This window comes from Cyprinus carpio, chromosome B16 (assembly GCF_018340385.1).
Source record: "Cyprinus carpio isolate SPL01 chromosome B16, ASM1834038v1, whole genome shotgun sequence".
NCBI classification, from domain to species: Eukaryota; Metazoa; Chordata; class Actinopteri; order Cypriniformes; family Cyprinidae; genus Cyprinus; species Cyprinus carpio.
Window position 1 is genome coordinate 20,961,279 of NC_056612.1, and position 22,348 is coordinate 20,983,626.

The 22,348-nt window shown below is 37.0% G+C and overlaps 1 protein-coding gene across 13 annotated transcripts in view; it reads right to left on the reverse strand.

Annotated features, from left to right (window-relative positions):
- The window catches only part of LOC109105974 (adhesion G protein-coupled receptor B1-like), an 87,155-nt gene that overhangs the window by 30,813 nt on the left and 33,994 nt on the right, over positions 1-22,348 (reverse strand). For 5 of the 13 annotated variants that reach the window (XM_042741457.1, XM_042741460.1, XM_042741458.1 and 2 more), the window contains exons 3-17: positions 16,746-16,904; positions 16,436-16,510; positions 15,859-15,963; positions 14,340-14,507; positions 12,804-12,983; positions 12,117-12,446; positions 10,895-10,996; positions 10,580-10,686; positions 10,298-10,492; positions 10,134-10,202; positions 9,587-9,695; positions 6,085-6,228; positions 2,592-2,667; positions 1,712-1,814; positions 820-863 (exon numbers count right to left, since the gene is read on the reverse strand). In XM_042741457.1, coding sequence (XP_042597391.1) covers positions 820-863; positions 1,712-1,814; positions 2,592-2,667; positions 6,085-6,228; positions 9,587-9,695; positions 10,134-10,202; positions 10,298-10,492; positions 10,580-10,686; positions 10,895-10,996; positions 12,117-12,446; positions 12,804-12,983; positions 14,340-14,507; positions 15,859-15,963; positions 16,436-16,510; positions 16,746-16,904 — 1,966 coding nt within the window. The remainder of the gene's footprint in view (positions 1-819; positions 864-1,711; positions 1,815-2,591; positions 2,668-6,084; positions 6,229-9,586; positions 9,696-10,133; positions 10,203-10,297; positions 10,493-10,579; positions 10,687-10,894; positions 10,997-12,116; positions 12,447-12,803; positions 12,984-14,339; positions 14,508-15,858; positions 15,964-16,435; positions 16,511-16,745; positions 16,905-22,348) is intronic. The other 8 variants (XM_042741462.1, XM_042741456.1, XM_042741459.1 and 5 more) reach the window with 7 other exon arrangements.

Genomic DNA, 22,348 nt, shown 5'->3' on the forward strand with positions numbered 1-22,348 from the left:
AGGAGGCCTGTTTTTTTAATGATGAATAGAAACATATAAAGGAAACATTTGATTAATTCTACATCTGTGTAACTGGTATTTCTCTTACATGCTCAAAAATACATACAAACTGCAGCCAAACTAGTTAAAAATGAGCCAACAGTACTGGTGGCCCTCAAAAGCATTTGGTCTATTGCATCTCAGTTTGCAAGGCTGGTATCACAGCAGTCAGTGTAAATATTTGTGATGCACATTTGGCTTTTACCAATACTCATTGTATTTTGAATATATAAACCAACATAAATATAAAAATAAAATGTCTACAGCCACCAAAGTATACCTCGTCATGGTAAGACAAGCTAAAACACTTATACAACATTATCCTTGCAACATATTTCAGTTCTTCTACAGAGAGTAAATGTCTGCAGCCAGAACCTTCTTGTCTCTTTCCCTCTCTCTGCTCTTTCTAACTGTTTTCTCTTGTAGCCTGCTTTGTGTGTCTCATCTCTGCTTTAATTGGAAGTGTGTTTTCCATAACTGTTGCTGATGTGTGTACAGTACAGGAGGAATGTGGCATGCAAAAATCATCCAGTGTCAAAGTGGAGTCAGTGCTGGGTCAAGTGAAGATCAAGGCAGCTATCTGCAGGATTCAATATCTCCTGTCACCGACCTTGCATCAATGTAACATGCATTTAACATACTACAGCATGTTGTCTCTAACCCTTTATCAACACACCTCTCCTTAAGCCTTGGAAAATACACCCTACTGTGTGACTGAAGATTTCCTGCAAAACTCAGCAGAGAGCAAAAACAGATTTAAATCAATAAATGGCTTCTCACCTGTCATTCTCATCCCAGGAAATGCAGGTTTGGTTTGTGGTACCCTGTGGAGAGAGTAAGAGGGCGAGAGGCAGAGAAGGATGTCACCTTGTGATTTTGCCTTGCAAATATGTATTGTTGATTCTTCAATTAGGGGCACTTTTGACTTGCCAAAATCTTAAAATATGAAACTTCTTCAAAACATTATTTTATTTAAAGCAGTTTTTTCATGTCCTGGAAAAAAGTTACGATCATAGCCATCGGCTTTTAAGTGGACTTTTTCAAGTGGTTTTTGATGCTGTGTGTGGTAGTAATGATAACTGATGTTAATCTTTATTTTTTACTTTTTTTTTTTTTTTTTTTTTTTTGCAAAAAAGTTGAAATCTTGGATTTGCTAACAGTCAATTAAGTTGGGGGAAAAAGGTAAGAAGGACAAGAATAACAGCAATATTGAGGACACTAACAATAAAAAAAAAATTAAAAAAAATAAAATAGATGTACATATAAACACAAACTTAATTGAAAATAATTAATGGAATAATAATAATAATAATTAATTTAAAAATAAAATAAAAATGAAAATAATTAAAACACCCCCCCCCCCAAAAAAAAATAAAAATAAAAAAATAGTGAAATTGTGGAAAATGGCTAAACACTCATAAAAATAGAATATGATAATTAAAATTAAATTAAAAGTAATTAATTCTAATTAAATTACAATTAAAAAATCATCCTACAGTATGTGAGAGAAAAAGTCCCATGCTTGAAGAATTCTTCTAAAAGAAGAAAATTAAAACTGAATTCATTTTAATGTGTCAAAGTGACATAGCCATAGTTTGAATAATACTGGAACAAGACTGTACACATATCGCGTTTGATGCCACATATGGGTTTAAAGGGCAGACTGACTTACATTGTAAAGGTGTGAGAACTCAATCTCTAGTGGAGTTGAGAGGGAGCTGGGAGTGGGTTTGATTGTCACAGAGATCACCTTGGAGTTCAGCACTGTGCTATTTCTGTGAAAATACAGAGAGAGATGAGAGAAAACATGAGGAGCACTGCAAAAAAACAGAAAGGGGTTAGAAGTGAGGAGGTCACGACTTTCAAAGAAGCTGCCACATTCCCATATGACAAATATAGTATGAGACACTTCACTTTGTGCTGTGGTAAATGTGCATGTAAATTTTCTCATAGAGTATATTCTTTTTTGACACTTTTTGTGTCACCAGATATCTGTTTCAAAATCACCACATTCCAAGAAAAAGAGAAAAGTGAGAAAGACCGAAAACAGACAGAACAAAAATGACCAACCTTTCTGTTGAGCCCTAAAGACCTTTCAATACATTTAGACAACTATTCAGAAAGGCTATAAAAATATTAAAAGGCAAGTCTTTGTTTTTATGTAATTCTTTCTGATATTGTGTGTGAGAGTGTCCTTTTTAAAAGTCCCTTTAAATGAACATTTTACCCAAAAATTAAAATTTCATTTACTCACTGTCATGTCATTCCAAATCTTTATAATTTTCTTTCTTCTATGGGCATAAAAGACATTTCTGTTCATCAGTCAGTGTTAATGATTAGGCATACACATATAGCTCTGAAAATGTTTGCCAAGATAAATATAAAATCTGACAATAATGTTATGAAATCTATCACTACTTAAGCTCAAATAATGCTAAAACTTGAAAAAGCGTAGCAGGTTGGTCTTTCTTTAAAGCCAAGAAAGCAGCAAGATAGAGAGAAACCAATTGAAATGCACAAAGTCTCAACATAAAATGAAAGCAAAGTCTCACCTCTGTAGAGAGAGAATACTGCCCAAGTTTCTGTACAGTACGATACCAGTCACAAATGCTGAGGCCTCATCTTCATCTATAACACAAGCACACATACACACACATAATGTTTAACAGATATACAGTATCACCTCAGTTCCTGTTAGATAAAAAGGCATAAAGCAAAGCGATGAGGAAAAGAAATGCTATAAGAGGTCATTGAGATACAGACTTGATTGGTGTGTAATCAAACCCTTTATTTAGAGCTCTGTAATGTAACTGGAGGTGAGATTGCAGGTTGCTCTCTCTCTTTCTGTTCCTCGCTATTTTACCCTGCAGCTTCTCACCTATGAGTTGGGCAACATGACTAATCACTTAACATATGCTTGCACAGACCTTCATTACACACACACAGCGTGTTCCAAGAATTATCCTTTTTTAATGAACACACACAGGTTTCCGTGTTTTATGGGGACATTTTCATAGGGGTATTGGTTTTATGCTGTACAAACTGCATTTTCTTTCCCCTTACCGAACTCCCTAAACCTACCCCTCACACAAAACTTTCTGCTATTTTAGATTTTCAAAAAACTTCATTCTGTATGATTTATAAGCTTGTTTCCTCATGGGGACCAGAAATGTCCCCACAAAATCAAAATTTACTGGTATTACTATCCTTGAAGGGACATTTAGTACTCATAATGTAGGGAATACCAGGTGTACACACACACACACACACACACTCACACACACACACACACACACTAGTGTTCAAAAGATTGAGGTCAGAATGATTTTAATGATTAACAATTAAAAGCAAAAATGCATTAAATATATCAAAAGTGACAGTAAAGATAAACAAAAATATAGATATTTTAAATAAAAGCTGTTCTTTTGTACTTTCTATTCATTAAAGAATCCTGAAGAAAATATATACATCATGGTTTACACAAAAATATTAAAATAATTCCTTTATTCAACAAGAATGCATTAAATTGTTTAAAAGTTACAGTAAAGACATTTGTTTTTCATGGTTTCCACAAAAATACTAAGCAGTACAACTGTTTTCAATATTGATAAAAATAAGAAAATATTATTTGAGCAGCAAATCAGCATATTAGAATGATTTCCGAAGGATCATGTGACTCTAGAGTAATGGCTGCTGAAAATTCAGCTTTGCCATCACAGGAATAAATTACATTTTAAAATATATTCAAATAAAAAAACAGCAAATTGTAATAATATTCACCAAAATTACTGTTTTACTGTATTTTTGATCAAACAAATGCAGCTTTGGTGAGCATACAAGAGACTTCTTTCAAAAACATTAAAATAATCTTACTGACCCAAACCTTTGAATGGTAATGCATATATATGATGCAACTTAACTTGCAGATATCACTCACACAAGTATAAACAGATACACATAATTGGCCTGTTGGTTTGAAATGACTAGGTGATATTTCTTGTGCTAATGAAGAGAGCAACACAGTTTAAAAAGTGTGAGTGAGGGGAAAGGGCAGCGGTCCAGCCGCTGTCACACTCATACTGCATTACTGTCAGCAGAACCACCTGAAACAATGCACCCCCCCCCCCACACACACAAAGTCCATCTGGTCTTCATGCTACACTGCTCTAAATCATGCCAAAACCTGTGGCAGACTGGCATGCGCTGTAAGGGAGAGAAAGAGTGAGAGTCTGTAGGGGGGTGCCAGGCGGCAGGCAGAGGCCACAGCTCCAGGGCTGCAGCTGAGGTCCCATGGGCAAGAACACAGACTGATGGAGGGGGGCGGGGGCTGGGGGCATGACAGTTTTGAGCTCCCTCGGGGTAATCGGGTTTCTGCTTGCCCACCCCTCTTCCCCTCCTATTAATATGCCAAAGCCACAATGATGCTAACAGATGAGACCCGAGAGGGCATTTATGGACAACACAAGGTACTAAAGGAATGTACATTGTTTAAAAACAACAGTTTATAACTTTAAAAAATTGAGTTTGAGTCTTTGAAGTACACACTAAATATTTTCCATTTTATGGGACCTTTAAGCCACAACGAAATGTGAATTACTTGAAACTGCATAAAAACCCATTGTTAGACCAACAGAATTCCCCAAAATGAGGTTCTGACTAGTCTATAACAGTTAAAATACAATTAAAGAACCTTAATTTTGAATATATATCAAGATGCATTGAAATTTTACATTTCCTCAAGAATTCTTTTTTACATTTACTTAAAAAAATGGTGTAGGATTTACTTAGAAACAATTTTTACTCAGAAATTGCTAGTAAATTTTACAAATAATTACAAACAAATAGCAAGTAACACACTGAATGAAACTTGAACTTTTGAAGTAGAAAGACTGAAATAATATTTTATAATATAACTTACTTCAATAATCTTTTAATTAAATTAAATTAAAATTAAATTTATGCATTTAGCAGATGCTTTTATCCAAAGCGACTTACAGTGGATTCAGGCTATCAATTTTTACCTATCATGTTCCATGTGTTGCTTAATATTTTAAGACCTCGTAAGAAGTAAAATGTACTTTATTTACCTAAATGTATATATAGTTTTACCATAATTTACCATTTTTTTTTTTTTACTTTTAATCATTTTTATTTTAACCATGACTTCAAACAACAACCTGAACAGATGAATTGTTAAATGTAACAATAAGATCTGTCACATGCATTTAGAAAATAAATCAGGTTTTAATAGAGTTTTAATTTCATGCCAACTTTAATAGTGGTGTTTTGTTTGTGAAGGAATCATGTAGGTGAAAGAGTCATAGAGTGTTCTTTTCAAGAGCAGATCCTTTGTAAGAATGAAAGTGTTTTGTTCTTTTACAGTGTGTTTAATTGGATTCAGTCTATTAAATTCCTCTTGCACTTGCCTCATTCTAAATAATCTTTAATATAAAAGCTCATCTCAGCATGTCCAAAGCTTGACACCCTGTCAATCCAGCACTGGTGACATGGCAACAGATCTCCCAGTGGGAAAGGGAATTAAACCTAATTGCGCCTGATTGGCTCCTGCCGACTCCTGATTAAGTAGCAACTCCTCTATTAGCATATTCACGGGGGAAGAAGCATCTTAAATGACCTGTAACGTCGGACATGGCAAGGATTAAACAGCCTACAGCAATCTGCTCTCTAGCGAAGGAGATAAAATCCGTCAAACAAACAGAAATTTGTTAAGAATACAGTTTTCTACTGTTTTACTACAGTAAACAGCACAGAAGAGACATTCAATTATTCAGAGAGAAAAAAGGGAATGGGATGAGTAGAATCCAGGTATAAAAATGGAATTTACTGATTAAATTGCTACATTTTATGAATTCGGGAAAAAAATTAAACAGATTTCATAGTGTCCTAGATCAGCGAGGCGAGATTCAAACCTGTGCTTCCGATATGAGCACCAAGGCTCAGTGTGTCTGGTGCATATGTACCACTAGGCCACTAGTGCTTACAAGCATTAATGTGTGCAGTTGTGTGAGACTTTGTGTTTCTTACCTGGTTTTCCTGTGACCAGGATGTTTTTAGCCACTCTGACTTTGTCCTCTGAGTTGCGAGCCCAGTCCACCATCCCCCTCCACCCCTTCATGGGGAAAGTGATATCTGCATTTCCTGCGACAGGCCGCTTGTGAATACTCAACACTGGAGAGAGAATCCAGAGAGAACTGTAAGATCCATGGCAACACCAATATCCTGACTCACTGCACAGCGATCACATCTCAACTAGAGAAAGTGTCATGCTGTCAGATGACTCCCCCCATAGAAACTCTCTCAGATCAAATGCTTTCATTCTCTTATGATCCCAGCCTTTTGCTGCCAGCCATATTCTCACTTCACGACGACAGCATTTTAATCACTGAATGAATTCCCGAAACTCACAAAAGACCCATTTTTATTTATGAAACTCGAAAAATAAATCTGTGCAAATCTTTTATAAAGCCATTCGTACTTTTCGCATCAATGTAAATGAAACAATTTACATACCAATGGTTTGACTTATGATTTATGCAGAAATTTGCACTGCCTGTTTCAAGACTTTCAAACTAAGTAACCAACTAATTAATCTCAGCTTCAGAACTTGTGTTTACAAGATACAGGGCCTACAAAATGTTAGACATCATGTTTTTCTTCTACTAATTAAATACAATAACTGAGTAGTTTCACTTTTTTGACGGACAGTAGAGGAAAAATCTAAAAAAAAAAAAAAAAAAAAAAAAATTCTTTTAAACTTTCTATTCATTAAAAAATACTAAAAATGTTAACACAGTATCCACAAAAATATTAAGCAGCTCAACTGTTTTCAACACTGATAATAACCAGAAATGCTTTATTGAGCAACAAATCGGCATTTAATAATGTTTTCTGAAGGATCATGTGCTGAAAATTCAGCTTTGCCATCACAGGAATTTTAAAATGTATTAAATTAGAAAATAGCTCTTTTAAATTGTAATATTTCACAAAATTATTGTTTTAACCACTAGGCCATGGCCCTGTCATCACATTTGTGACCCTGGACCAATAAACCACTCATAAGTAGCACAAATATTTTTGTAGCAATAGCCAACAACACAAATTGGATCAAAATGATCAGTTTTACTTTTATGCTGAAAAAAAATTTGAATATTAAATAAAGATCATGTTCCATGAAGATATTTTGTAAATAACCTATCATAAATATATCAAAACTTAATTTTTGATTAGCAATATGCATTGCTTTAAACTTAATTTGGACAACTTACAAGGGGATTTTTTTCAATATTTGGATTTTTTGCATCCTCAGATTCCAGATTTTCAAATAGTCGCATCTAGACCAAATATTGTTCTATCCTAACAACCATACATCAGTGGAAAGCTTATTTATTCAGCTTTACATTTACATGTATGCATTTAGCAGACACTTTAATCCAAAGCAACTTATAGTGCATTCAGTCTATACATTTTTTAACCAGTATGCGTGTTCCCTAGGAATTCAACTCACGACCTTTTGCACTGCTAACACATTGCTTTATGCTAATCAGTAAATTGACCCTTATGATTGGTTTTGTGGTCCTGGGTCACATTTTTGCATCGAAATCTAGGTTGGAGCAGAGACATTCAATTACTTGGTGAAAAAGAAGGGAACTGACAGGCCAGATTTGATCAATGTACACGTGTGCTAATTGTTATTAACTCTGTACAGTACTATTCATGTTCTTAAGTTCAAGTTCTTGTGCATTATTTTCCATCTATTGATGAATGTGTGGTGTTACATATACATTTGCGTCTCAAAGCTTTGTGTGGGACTGATAGGTCATTGCTGTAGGACAGGTGTTGTCACAATGAGAGAATCTAAACTCATGGGCAGCTCAGTGATTCAGAGGTAAACAGAACCTCTCACACCCCCTTTTAAACTCTGCCAGCTGCGGCCCACAACGTATGACCATAAAGGTTCATCTTCCCTCTGTTATTGTGAACCTGGGTGCTGAATAAACCATAGTCCGTTCTGTGTGCATGAGAGAGTGCGTGGTTTAGAGTGTGATTCCAAAGCTATAAAAATGCCTAGAGCTATACATATTTGGAAATCTGTGTGAGCAGCATATCAGATTCATAGCTCAGGGATCGGTCATGATTTCCAAAGAGATATTGTCTGTTACTGCTTTCTGATTAATATGAAAATGTTCAAGGTGTGTGAAAGTGTGTGTGAGTAATAGTGTTGATGGTGATTTCAACTGGTCATCTGTTTCAGCACCATCAAAATCCTAAATTGATTTTAATTAAACAAATTATATACACTATCATTCAAAAGTTTTGGATCAGTAAGATTTTTAATGTTTTTAAACAAAGTTTCTTATGCTCATCAAGGCTGTATTTATTTGATTAAAAATACAGAAAAAAACTCTGTAATTTTGTGAAATATTATTGCAATTTAAAATAATACTTTCTATTTTAATATACTTAAAAATATAATTTATTCCTGCAATGAAAATTCATTTTCATAATCCATTACTCCAGTCTTCAGTGTCACATGATCCTTCAGAAATCACTCTAATATGCTAATGTATAATCAATATTGGATACTTTTATGGATAGAAAATGAAAAAGAACAACATTTATTCAAATAGAAATCTTGTGTTACAATATACACTACCATTCAAAAGTTTGGGGTCAAAATTTGTTTCTTTCTTTTGTGAATACTTTTATTCAGCAAGGATGTGTTAAATGGATCTGAAAAAAAAATGGTAAAGACTTATATTGTTAAAAAGATTTCTATTTTAAATAAATGCTGTTCTTTTTAACTTTTTATTCATCAAAGAATCCTGAAAAAAAGTATCACAGTTTATAAAAAAATATTAAGTGGCATGACTGTGTTCAACAATGATAATACATAAGCATATCAAGATTTCTGAAGGATCAGGTGACACCGAAAACTGGAGTGATGGCTGATGAAAATTCAGCTTTGCATCACAGAAATAAATTGTATTTTGAAGTATATTGAAACAGAAAACACGATATTAAAAATTGACATAATATTTCACAATATTATTGTTTTTTCAGTATTTTTGATCAAATAAATACAGCCTTTATGTAAGAGACATTAAAAATCTTACTGATCCCAAACTTTTCAATGCCATTTTGTGTGTATACAGTATATATGTAAATGTAAATATATATAGGTGATTTTGTGGTGTTGTAATTAAAAGATTGACACAAAAAAGATGACAGCCATTTAAAACTATGAGAAAGGGTCATTGGAAATCACCCATGAAGATTTATATACATCACCACATCTTGAATGATTAAAAATGCCTTTTAAAAGACCTTTCCACAGTATTGGACATCATTCATCAGATGGTTAATTACATTTCAAAACAATTTTCTTCATGTTCTCCAGTTCTTTTTTGGATTTGTATCTTCAACTTCTAGGCTGCCTGTCAAATATTCAACTACTTAAGTACATGACCATCATCCTCTGACATTATTGCAGAGGTGTAAACCGAACTAAATGTCAGTGGAAACTGACCCAGATTGTCGGTGACCTCATAAGTATCCTGGAAGTCCTTCATGCGGAGACTGATGACATCCACAAAGTCCTCCACTAGACGAAAAAGCTCCTTAACATTGGGCCCAAGCTGCCAGAAAGAAAAACACAGCTTCAAGTTTGTTAGTTCTTCTTTCAATATGCGATTCTGTAAGTGGATTTTAAATGTTATTGTAATAAATATTAGATTTTTCTAAAAATAACTGCTGCTGCTGCTCAAGGTTAATGATATCCTTGCTTCAGAATGTAGACTGAAGCTTGCGTTAAGACATAAACTGTAAACTAACTAATGATCTAACTAAACAGCAGGAGACAAACAGCTGAAAGAAAGATGTGCAGCGAAGAGAAGAGAATTAGCCAATTAATCACCTTTAAAACCAGCTGAAACTTGCATAATTACTAAATGAAAGAGAGTTAGATGATGCCAACATTAAAAGAAGGAATGAGAGAATGATGAATGAGTGAGTGGAAGAATGAATGAGTGAATGAATAAACACACAGACATGGAGAGAGAGAGAGAATGACTCACCAGCTGTGCTTCCTCCCACCTCTCCCTATTTTCCTCCATTAGTAAGTTACTCACTGATTGCACAAAATTCTGTGAACAAAACCACATGCCAGAGAAACATTTAGGGGCATTCTGGGTCAAAACAGTTTTTTTACTTAGAACTAAGCAAATAATGCTTCACCAACCCTCATGTCTGCATTACTGGGGCTGTAGTAGGACCTCCTAAATATCTCTGTCATGTTTTTCAGTATGTCTATGATAGCCAGAAGGTCTCCGCTGTAGCTTGTTCCATCACTTGACGTCACCCTCAGCTTGGTCATGACTTCAGAGACCCCATCTCCCACAAGCCCTCGTTGAGCCTTGGACAGATGATCTCTGGTCTGGAGTAGGTAAAAAAAAAAAAAAAAAAAACCTTAGCTTTGCAGATACTTTTAACCTAGCTAGAGCTTAGTTTGGACATCACCTACCAATGTTTGGATACTTCGGTAATCATTTGAGATGCATTTAATGTAGGTTGGGTTCTCCCAGTATGCAATGCCTTCATCATCCAACGAACATCGCCGAAGAATTAGTCCTGCATCACAGAAATCGGTCGTCATTACCAGATTTTGTACAAGGATTGGTTAAAAACTGTATACTGCATGTTGTCTTGTTGGTTTTTTCTTTAAACCAAGCTTGTTGTGCTGTCCATGGTCCTGAAAATGTCTCAGTATAGCTTAAAGGGTGATGACTGTTTAGGAAGTTATTGCGGCGTGTTCCTGTTTGCATGAGTCATGTCTTACCTACAGCATTCGGAGGGCAGCGGACAGCTGCAGTGTCCCCTGCAGGAGTTTTCTTCCAAACTACGTTAGAGAAATTCTCCTCATCACAGATCTCATGCGGCTCTGCATAAAACCGAAGAAGTAAAAAAAAAAAAAAAATGCAAAAACCTGACCAATGCCACAAAATGTGAACAAAGAAACAAATAAGGTACAGAATAATAATTTAATTTAAATAGGGGTAGGTGATATAACCAAAAGAGTATCTGTATTTTACAATAATTGTATATATCATAATATATAGTTATTTTTGCTGCAAATAAGGTTGTGAAAATGGCAACATTTTAGATTCCATTCATTTTTTTTTTTTTTTTTTTTTTTTTATTTCAATGCCATAACAGAAACAAATACTAGCCTAACTAATACAAGTTAGGGTTGGGCGATGTCTACCAAATTAGGGGTGTGCCTGAAGCATGAATCCGTATTCAAAAACGTGTTCTACGGAGTTACTAAAAGGACACAGTTAGTCGCTTGATAGCAGTAGCCTGTTACATTACATTTCCTTTCCGAAAACTGAATTGGGATGCAGCGGATTGTGGGAGAGGTGGTGGCGAGGAAATCACGATGCCGGCTCAACATCGTGATGTCTGTCAGCCATCGGCAATGGACGATGGCATCATCTATCGGCCCAACCCTAATACAAGTAAAAGGTTCTCATGCCTACTGAAGACATGAAGCAGGTATATTAGGCTGCTGTCACTTTAAGACCTAATACATGGGTCTAATGTTTTAACTTAAGACAGGCATTTTGATATAACTTTGTGTATATTCGACTGTTTTAGTGAAATAAACTGCAAAAATAACTCCATACTCATGCTGTGTGACAGGCAGCACAATAAGTTGCGAAAGACATCTCAATTAAATATATGTGCATTGTTCTGACAGACGGTTTTAATTAAACTGTCTCTCAGAAATAAAACAATCTGTCAGAACAGTGTGCAAGTACCGAATTGAGACTTATTTCACATATTACTGTGCGATATTGGTTTAAAATCTTTCCAAAGTTTAAAGTGTCAAAATGTAAAAACACATGAAAAAGATAAAAACATGCAACGCTGCAGTGATAGAGATGGAAATTTAAAATGTATACCAGTTTTCAAATTTCAACCAGTTTACTTTGTCTACCAGTATATCAGTCACCCCTAGCAAAGAATGAGTTTTGGCTACATACATGTGATTGTCTCACCTGGACATCTCTTCTCATTGCAACGTCTAACTTCCTCTCTGTCCCCTGGGCATGACACCCCCCCAAAAAAGGGACCGTAACACACCCTCTGTCTTTGCTGGCTTCCTCCACCACATGTCTTGGTACAACCAGCCCAAGAGCTCCAGAGCTGCCATTGGCCATCCACAGGACACTCTTGGATGAAGCAGTCTCTTGTCTGACGCCACTCGCCCTGACACTCCAGACCCCCGTACGAGGGCCCATTACACTCCCGAGTGCGCTGCATTGTTCCGTTTGAACAGGACGAGGAACAGTAACTCCAGCTGGACCACTCATTCCACACACCATCCACTTCAAGGTAAAAGACAAAGTTTCTGAGAATTTTTTTAAATGTGCGGATAGAGGATACAAAACAACATTAGGTTAACAAAAGAGAGGAACTTAAAGTGGAGCATGATAAGGGGACATTATTAAAAGATATATTGCAGGAGAAAGAGAGAGGAGCTTTGGGTTGTTAGTCAAGTCAAGTCTAGTCAAGTCCACAGTGATTTAAAGTCTCACTTAATCACCATCATTTGCTGTGAACTTCACAATCGTTCCTTTCAATCTCTTTCTCTACAGTGCCTCACACTAGGCTTCAATTGTGCTGCTTGATGAAAGTCATTAAATTTGTATGAGACAGTCTGTATTTAAAGACCCAAAGATCACCTGGGCATACAGCAATGTTGCAGAATTTGGTCTGTTTCTCTGGACCATCGCAGGGGTTTCCTCCAAACTGCGGCTGCTTGCAGGAGCGAGTGCGGTCCCTGTACCCACGGCCGCATGTTGAAGAACACAAGCTCCATGGAGTCCACTCATCCCATGACCCGTGCACTGTAATCAGAGCGGCTAGGGTATGATTTATAGAGAGAAAAACGCACATTGACAACACAAACACACGCACTAGGGTAAAACTATAGAGGAGTTCACACAGACAACGATCTGAATTAATTTATTTTTAATGGGAGTTGCCGATTTCCTGATGGCATAAGCAACTTTTCGGGATGTTAAAAAGTTGAGAAAAGTTTAATGAGATGCGACATAATGGGAAAACTACAAATAGGAGAGAAGGTATTGGAGCACATTGAGCAGTCTACATTGATCATTGTTAATCTTGTTCATGATATGATGTATTACTGCAATTTTACGAGCATTTTCCACTCCATTTTTAGCATCAAGAAAACTAATTCCCCGTCCAAACAAAAGAACATTTTATTTTTACCTGCAATACCTCATATTTGCGACCAGATGTTCAGAACCTATAGCCATATAACCTACAAATAATGTTATGACAGGAATGCCTAAAGACTGTATGATACCCAAGACGGTTCGCTTGTTTTGCTATAAATTGAAAAAACTGCAACACACAATATGGCGGGTCTAGTAATAGGAGTGACGCCATCGAAATAAAAGAGTTGTTAATCATTTTGCACTGCAGCTATTGTTAGACACACCGCTTCCCACAGAAACCAGACCTGAGACTTGTGCTTAGGACTGCGCATGTGCATTGGTATTGATCAACCAGAAATTTTTTGATCAACCAGTCAACCAGTTTTTGAGATTTCAGATTTTCCCTATTCGATTAGATCTTACATGCCAGGATATACATTACAAATATAGCCGCCATGTGAACTGACTTTTGTGCCACCAGGCTTTTGTACTAGCTACCTAAAAATACAGCAAAAACAGCTGTCAGTGTGAACAGAGATCTACTGGTAGTGTAAAACTCAAATTTGCCTGGAACATTTAGTGTGCAAACAGTGAAATTTTTGGCTGCAAGTTCTGAATGTTAAAGAGCAAATCATTCTTTTATATGCATAAAGTGATTAGCACTTAATACAACATTGTTCTTGGCAAGACACGTTTTTATCTAGGTAACACATTTGTCTAGCTCCCTGAGATGCTGAAATAGTAGAATGAAAAGAGATTGAGAGAGAGACCATCCTACATGCAGTGGGAACTATAGGGAGTTTGCTGACAATGCTGCGCTTAAATCCATTAACATCTTACCACGGCTCTCCAGCATCCAGGGTTGAGGGGGGAGCAGCCGTACATGGAGGCCCAGGAAGAGTTAGCCTCAGGTGGGCCACAGCTGGAGGGTGAGTGGGTAAAGCTAATGGACCTGAGTGGAGGTGGGACGGGTGATGGGAAGTGGATAAGGAAGATGGTGGGGGTGAGGAGAGGCCTGAGCTGGGCTGTGCTTACCTGGACACACAACAGTGTTATTGCAGGGTCTCTGTTCTCGCAGCGGCCCGCTGCACTGCGTGCTGTACGGCACCGAGACGCATAATCGTGTGCGGCTCTGCCAGCCCTCACCGCACGTGGTCGAACACACGCTCCACGCAGACCACTCCCCACCCGACGGAGGATCCACTGAGAGGGACGGGGGGAAGTGGGGATGGGATGGGGTAGGGTAGGGAGCAGAGGAAAGGGTAGGAAAAGGGCCAAAACTAATTAGCATGCAGGATTAGCCACCTAATTTAACAGGGGAAGATCGTTTCATCGCTGACTCCATATCCTCAGCATTTACCCATAATAGAAGTTCATGCTTTCATTTTTGGGATATGTAAGTCAGCCATCTCTACAAGGATTTCACAAGGCTACCCAACAGATCAGATTTTACTATCTGAGCAACTGGGAAAGCCAAGGAATCATGTGTAATCCCAAAGAATGGGAACATAGGAAATGTCCATGAGGAAGCACTTGGTTATCTTGACAGTCCAATAGATAATATGGGCTGACATGGCTGTCCAATAGAAAGAGTTAGGCTATCACACCCATCAAGTGGAATGAAATTGAGAATCAAGAATGTCCAATAAAATGATATTGAATGTCAAAATGAAAAGTGATAAGGAGGGAAGGATTTCACCTCATTCTGACAACATTAGGGGCAATAAACGTTTTAGTTTTCATACTAAAACCGTGCATAAGCATATTTAATAATATGCATATACTTGAGCATTTTATTTAATCTGTGAAACCATCAGTACACAATTTGTTTGTGTACCATTTAATTTAGCAATTTGCATAAAATTGTGTACATATTATTAATGCTTCTTCCGAAAGTAACATAAAAATTAGTAAAATCATACACAGCATTTTTAAAATTTACTTTCTGATTCATATAAAAACAGATTTTTTCTTTTTGATTTACAACTTAAGTATGAAGCCACAGCATCTATTTATGGATTCACTGTGATTTCTGATTTGTAACACATTGGAATGAAATAGCGGAAATTTGTATTTATTTTGAAGTGACAGGCTCATATCGGTGTAACTGTAAAAATGAAAGACAAATTCATGCAGTGCTCACAAATAAAAGACAAAATACTGGGGAACAGCTATATTAGTCCAATATGTCTTTTATACCGAAGCATGCAAATCATACATCACCACCCCCAAGCAAGGTGTGCCTTTTCCTCGTTTGTTTCATAATAAGAGGTTACAACCCTTTCAAAATGCTTTTAACTTCCTTGTAAGCAATGGTGTCCATGATTCATGGATATCTCGATGTTCCTCCATGAACCATGCCATAATACACATGACAAAGACAAACAAAACATACATCACAACTGACAGGAGCATAAAAAAACAAGGCCATAGCCACATACGCATCCAGTCTACTCCCCTGTATGTGTACTAGTGAGTGATACGGTTGCAAATGTGTGTATGTGTGTGTGTGACCCCAAGCTGCAGAGGAGGCTGATGCCACCTGTCATCTTACCTGTTTGGGAAGACTGCTGTCCGCTGCGGGTCTTATCAGAGTCCTCTCGTTTACGGCTGTCCACCGAGCGCAGGGATTGGCTACGAGTGCCATGTCGGCCTCTGCCTGCAGGATGGGGTGGGGTTAGAAACTACAGTCGAGTTCTGATTGGCCAGTGCTGTGCGACCTGAACATCTAGACCAGCATCAGCCATGCTTGGGATTTTGTGTGAAGTTTAAGGTTACATAGCTGAGAAGAAGTGAACCTATGTTTGGTTTGATACTACTCTCCATGCGAACGCGAGACTCTGTGAGAGTTTGGACACTTCTAGGCTTGCGTGACCTCGAAACGTGTGCTTTGAACACCAAAAAACGGCAGGAAGTGTGCAGAAAGAGGGCGAGATGGAGCGAGCAGTGGATGACGGATGAAAAATAAGCAGACCATGCGGAACGGAGACACAGACAATCGAGGTGAAGACATCTGCAGCCGATGGCCTTGACCATGGAGTGGGTTATTTACTCATGGCCTCCATCCAAACTGAGTGAAGATCTACTCACTACAGTCACATTCAAACTGACTTGGTCAGTGACGCCCTTACCAAGCATGGCCTCTTGCATTCCCTTGTATTTCACTGGACTTAAACCCTTGCCTTTAGAGGAATACTGCCTGTAGCCTATGGGTCCAATGAAAAGCACACAAAAACGCTCATTCTATCATCAGTCTAGCATTTTATTATCGTTATTGCTCTATCATTGTGTCACACAGGAAGCAGAACATCTTTTTTTTACAGTGAAATGTGAAGAATGTAAAATATGAGGTGTCAGATAGTGATAGAGAGAGAAAGCTACAGAAGAAGTGTATGTGTGAATGGTCACGTGCAACGTGCATGAGCCTAGAATGCAACTTACCGATGCACGGCTGAGAGTTGCAGGGACGACCTTCTTCTAGAACACCCTCGCACAGGTATGCCTCCTCAGCTGGTGATTGACAGGTGCGCGTGCGCATCTGGACTCCGCCTCCACATTCACTGCTGCACTCCACCCAGTTGCCCCATCCACTCCAGCCACCTGTATTAAACCCACACACAGACACGAGCACAGTCCATGTGAGCGTAATTCCCAAGAAAAAGCCATTTATTAATACATTTTTTGTGACACAAATTAAATTTCCATCCCTGCTAAGCAATAATGTTCTGATTTCGTAATCCATTATGATGGCACTGTGTAGAAATGGACCCATAAATACCAGTAGGATATGAGTCCCTGTGTTCTGCTCCCTCTTGAATGTTTAATAGCAGACATTGCTGCCTGTCTGATCCCGGAGGCCCCGACAAATATGTATTAATCTGCATGAATAGAACATGAAGCTGGACCATGTCCAGCTGCAGACATTTTTAATTACTCACAAATCAATTGTACGGGGGAGGGTATGTAATTCTACACTCAGTGCCGCTCTACCCGGAAAATGAGAACTGAAATGAAAGTGAGAAAGAATCAGATACAGCCTATATTTATAATGTCCATCGAAAGATTTTAGCATATATTACATGAGGATGGTCCATGCAGACAATGTAAAGATCCGTTAATGGAACCAATATTAGCTACATATCAGAGATTATAATAAAAGAAGAAATCTCAACAAACCAGTTAATAGTTAGTAGTTTGTTAATAGTTAATAGTTAAACCAGTTGGGATGAAACCAACATCAATTACATCAGTACATTTTTTTAAATATCTAAATCTATAAATATCAAGTGGTGTGTGTATGTATCACCAAAAAATAAAATATTTCCGTATAAACCATATCAGTTTTTTAGAAGGTAAAAAAAAGTCAAATATTATGTTTTCTTTTCTTTTCTTTTCTTTTCTTTTCTTTTCTTTTCTTTTCTTTTCTTTTCTTTTCTTTTCTTTAAAATTATTTGGATTATGAATATCATTATGTTTATAACATTTTAAATCACAATAAATGCATGTCAAAGGTTTAGTAAGAATTATAGCCTTTGTATTATTTATTTAAAGAATATTTATTGCATGTATACACTAAAAAAGGTGTAGGATTTACTTTTCACTACAATTTTCACTCAGAAAATTCTAATAATTGTTATTATTTCACAAATATTTATGAAAAAATGACGAGTAACACATTAAATTAAACATGACATTTTCAAGTAAATTGTACTCCACAAAATGTTCGTTTTAATTTACAACTGTGAAAAATCCTTTTTACAGTGTACAATTTAGGCTATATTTTATTAAGATTTTTTAAAAGTAGCAGACAAAAGTAGACGACACACACATACAATTTAATTCAGAAACTGAAAGCATGATCATAAGAAGTGTAATAATATGTATGAATTATATATTTAATGTATTTCTGAATACCTTAATAAACCCAGAGAAAAAGAACATGGGTGTCACGCCATTGACCCTAATATCAACTGAACCCTGCCGACCGTTACATTCAAAGCATTCCTCATGCAAAGCCTGAGTTAATACATTAGGCCTACGCCACATAAAGGCCAGATATAAAAACAATTTATGCCTTTTCTGCAGCACTGATACAAATCTGCTGGCAAGCGAGTTCTGAAAAGCAGAATCAATATCTATTTGTTTGAGCAGGATGAGCGATTAATGGCAAATTGTTTACTTGGGGTGCTGAGATTGGCTTTGCCGCATGTTGTGCGAGACACATTCACCTGATAAAACATAACAGATTCTAATCTTCAATGCCTTGGTCTTGAATATACAATCAAATGTCCTCCTTGCACAGCAAGTGACAATCGCATGCAAAATGAACCGGGACGGCTCTCAGCGCGCTGCCCTGATTAATCCCATCCACCAATCACGCTTCAAGTCAGATGGCTTCATCAACCAATCGCACGTGGCATAAACAGCATGCACAGCCAATCCCCGCTCCACAGGGGACCATAAGTGGTAAAAATCAGTCTTAAATAAGTTTCTCAGCTTCTGTGTTGTATAACTTCAACCTTATTTAAAACAAATGCAAGTAAGGAACAGTGAAATGAGTAGGGTGAGAATATTCGTAAAGCAAACAATCTTTAGAAAAGCAAAGTCCAGATAGGAAAAAATAATACTCCATTTGGAGATACGATTTTCTTCTCTCTGTGAAAAACGATGGTAGAGAATGACCTTTTTTTGGCTCAATAATCACGGGCTGAAGGAGAAAGGGGGTGGTGGGGGGCAGAATAATATAGTGTTTTCTTTCTCTGTCCCCAAGGACATTTTATTATGCTTTCAATAATTTAATGTGCTTCTCTTGTACAGTGGTTGCTCCCTTACACCCAGACTCTTTGCAGCAGACGCTATATCATCTTTAAACTCTCATATTCGTCCTCTGCTCGGATGTTTCTTTCTATTCATCAGCCCTTCCTCTATCATTCTGTCTTTTCGCCCGTTTTTCAGATTGCAGCTGTAGCACGCACCTGCTTTTCAAAGGATGAGTGTGTGGATATACATCATTCTGCCCATTAGCAAATATCATCTTGGCTTACGAAAGCCTCAGTGACCTTCACTTTCCCTCAATGGTGAGCAGAAGGTCTAATAACGGCTCAAGTGACAGTGATCTGAATTCATCAATACATGATTTCACCATAATCTCACCCGCCACAGCCCACTACGTATCTCCTACGAAACCAAGGTCAGTCAGTACATCTAAATTACACCCCACATTCAACTTCATGCATTGGGTTCTGGTTGCTTTCGTGCATTAAAACACAGACCGTGGGTCAGTGATGGAAAGCGAAACATGGGAAGTGCTGACACCCAGAGGATGCTACAGGTCATTGTCATCCATGCCGGCAACAAAAGAGTGTGCAAGCAAAATAGAAGAGGATTTGAATAATGATAAAAAAAATATCATGTTGTCTGATCTTTTAAAAAAGATTCTTTTTTAATTAATGTAGGAATGAAATTGATTTCTGGAAGTTTTTGAGCAAAAAGAAATGAGCCATCTATATTCTCGTACCCTTTTCTCTCTGTCCGTCTCTGTCTGTCCCTCTGCTGGCTGTAGCTCACAGGTCTAATCCACTGTTCTGTGTGTGTGTGTGCATTTCTGCTGTCAGTATCCTGCCTAGAATAAATATTTGAACAGCTGTGCTTACACATCTCATTGATTAACCTCACTCCAGGGGCAGGAAACAACCTCGGTTTGCACCCTTGCCGCTTCGCATCATCTCTCCCGTTTTGCGCCGCAGTGCTCAAAATGGCCCACGCAAACCATCTCTCAATTAAATGACCACACATTTCCTACGCATGAATTTTAACATGGTTTCAGTCAATATGTGGGGATTATATTGACCAACAGTTTCTAATAATTGCACAATTATCCTTTGAGATTTTAGTGACTTCAAACTTTGGAATAATGTTATTCTATCATATTTTGACAGATTTATCGGAGACATTCAGGCAGCAGGTGATGTACAGCATTTGGCTCTTAATTAAACCTTTTGATGTGTATTTAATGCAGATATGACATAAATGAATAAAACAAGGGCAGCAAATGAGATTGAAAGAAAAATTGCTGAAAAGACATCAACATTTTTTTTCACTAATAAAATAAATTGTATTTATACAGTATTAAAATATTATAAACTCCAGCATCCCTGCAAGAGATGATAAGCAGTTTTTAGAATTAATTTTAATGAATAATATTAACAATATTGTTAACATTATACATTGCATATGATTTAATGATACATAAGTGTATCCTGCTACTATTTATTAAATGCTTTTTTTAATCAATGAGCCAATGAGAGTGTGACTGATCATGTCACCAGATGTAATAATAAAAAAATGATAATTAATAATTAACATAATTTATTAATGATTCACTTCAAATGAATAGTAGTGGTAGTAAACTAGCTATAAGTGCAAATAAATAAACAATAAAGCAATGAACACCAATACAATTAGAAAGAAAAATTAAAAATAAACAAAGGGAGGTATTTTCATTGGTTACAAATGGTTACAAAAAATCTGTATGTTTCCCCCATACACTTACATATGTGGATAAAGAATTTCCTCAGAAACATCATTACTTTAATGAAAAATTCAGCTTTTTTGTTATCCAGCAATATTCAAAATACAATGTAGTTTCTAGAAAAAAAAGTATGCAGTAATTATTCTATTGTTTCCAACCGATAAGGGATGTCTTCCCAGGTAATATTTGAGTGCTGCAGCAAACCAGTTCACTGACAAAAATGCAGGTGGAAGTTGATGACACTACTAATTCAGAGTCAGATGTCATTATATGTCTATTAATCTCAATTAAAACACAATTATGAATGTTTTTATTTTCTAATAGTACAAATGTATAATATTCACAAAAACAGCTGTCAACTGTCTATCATCCAAGGTTGTTGGCAGATTTAGACTTGCTTTGTGTCAGTTCCTAACACAATTAAACATTTTGTTCTGTTGTTTCTTCTCTGATGATGTGATCAACCACATTCTCTCTCTTTGGCACATTAATGATCACTGGGCCTGGGTCTTTTTCTATCTCATAGGTTCATCCTGGTGATTGTGATTCGTATTAAGTGATGATCACTACTTCTGTTCTGTCTTTCAATGGTCACACAATGACAAAACCAGTGATTTCTCATCAGCAGAGTGCATACAAGATTACAGCCTGTGTCAGGTGGGGAGCTCAGAGTCTGTACTGTTTACCGATGAGCAAGTACATAAACAGATCAAAAGTACGACAGAGATATGAATAGGGGTTTGGTTGAATGTTCTTTGGTTGCAGGTGCAGGTCAGAGAAGTCGACGTTTCAATTCCGAAGATGGATGCCTCTCCTCAGCAGGAACAAAAGGGGAAAAATCTAGCTCGAATCAAAAACACCTTCACTAAAAGGATCAGATGGGCCTCCCACTTTTCACAGGCCCACAGATGAGTGGAAAAATAACAGGTTTTTTTATTTTCCTCTTGCACATCAATCTTCAGCAGAGAAACATCTGCTCATAAGACCAAAAGGACATGGGTGCACATGTGAACACACACACAAACAGACAAAAAAAAAAAAAACACGTATTGCCTTCACTTCCATGCACTTTCAGCTCTCGGATCAGTGACCGCCAAAACGGATCATCACACTGGGGCTGAACTAACCGGAACAGCATCAAACTCTCCAAAACTCCAAGACCTTTACAAAGAAATAAATTAATCTAATTTTAAATGCTAAGAAGCAAGAAAGCACCCTGTCTAGTACTAAATAAGCTGCATATGGAATTGTAATTTGTAGTGATATTACATATATTTACTATATATTGAGGGTGATTAAAAGACAAATAATGAATAATAGCATAATCATTCCAGCAGTCAACTGTGAGAAATTGTTTTACTTAAAAATGCTACTTATGAGTTATTTACTTTGTGAATTTCAGTGGGTACATCTAGTAAACAAGCCTTATTATTGCAGCAAGCTAGTTTAATTGAATTCTCCAAACTGGCAGCTGTCCACCATTAAACATACAGGCAGACTTTTAACGATGATA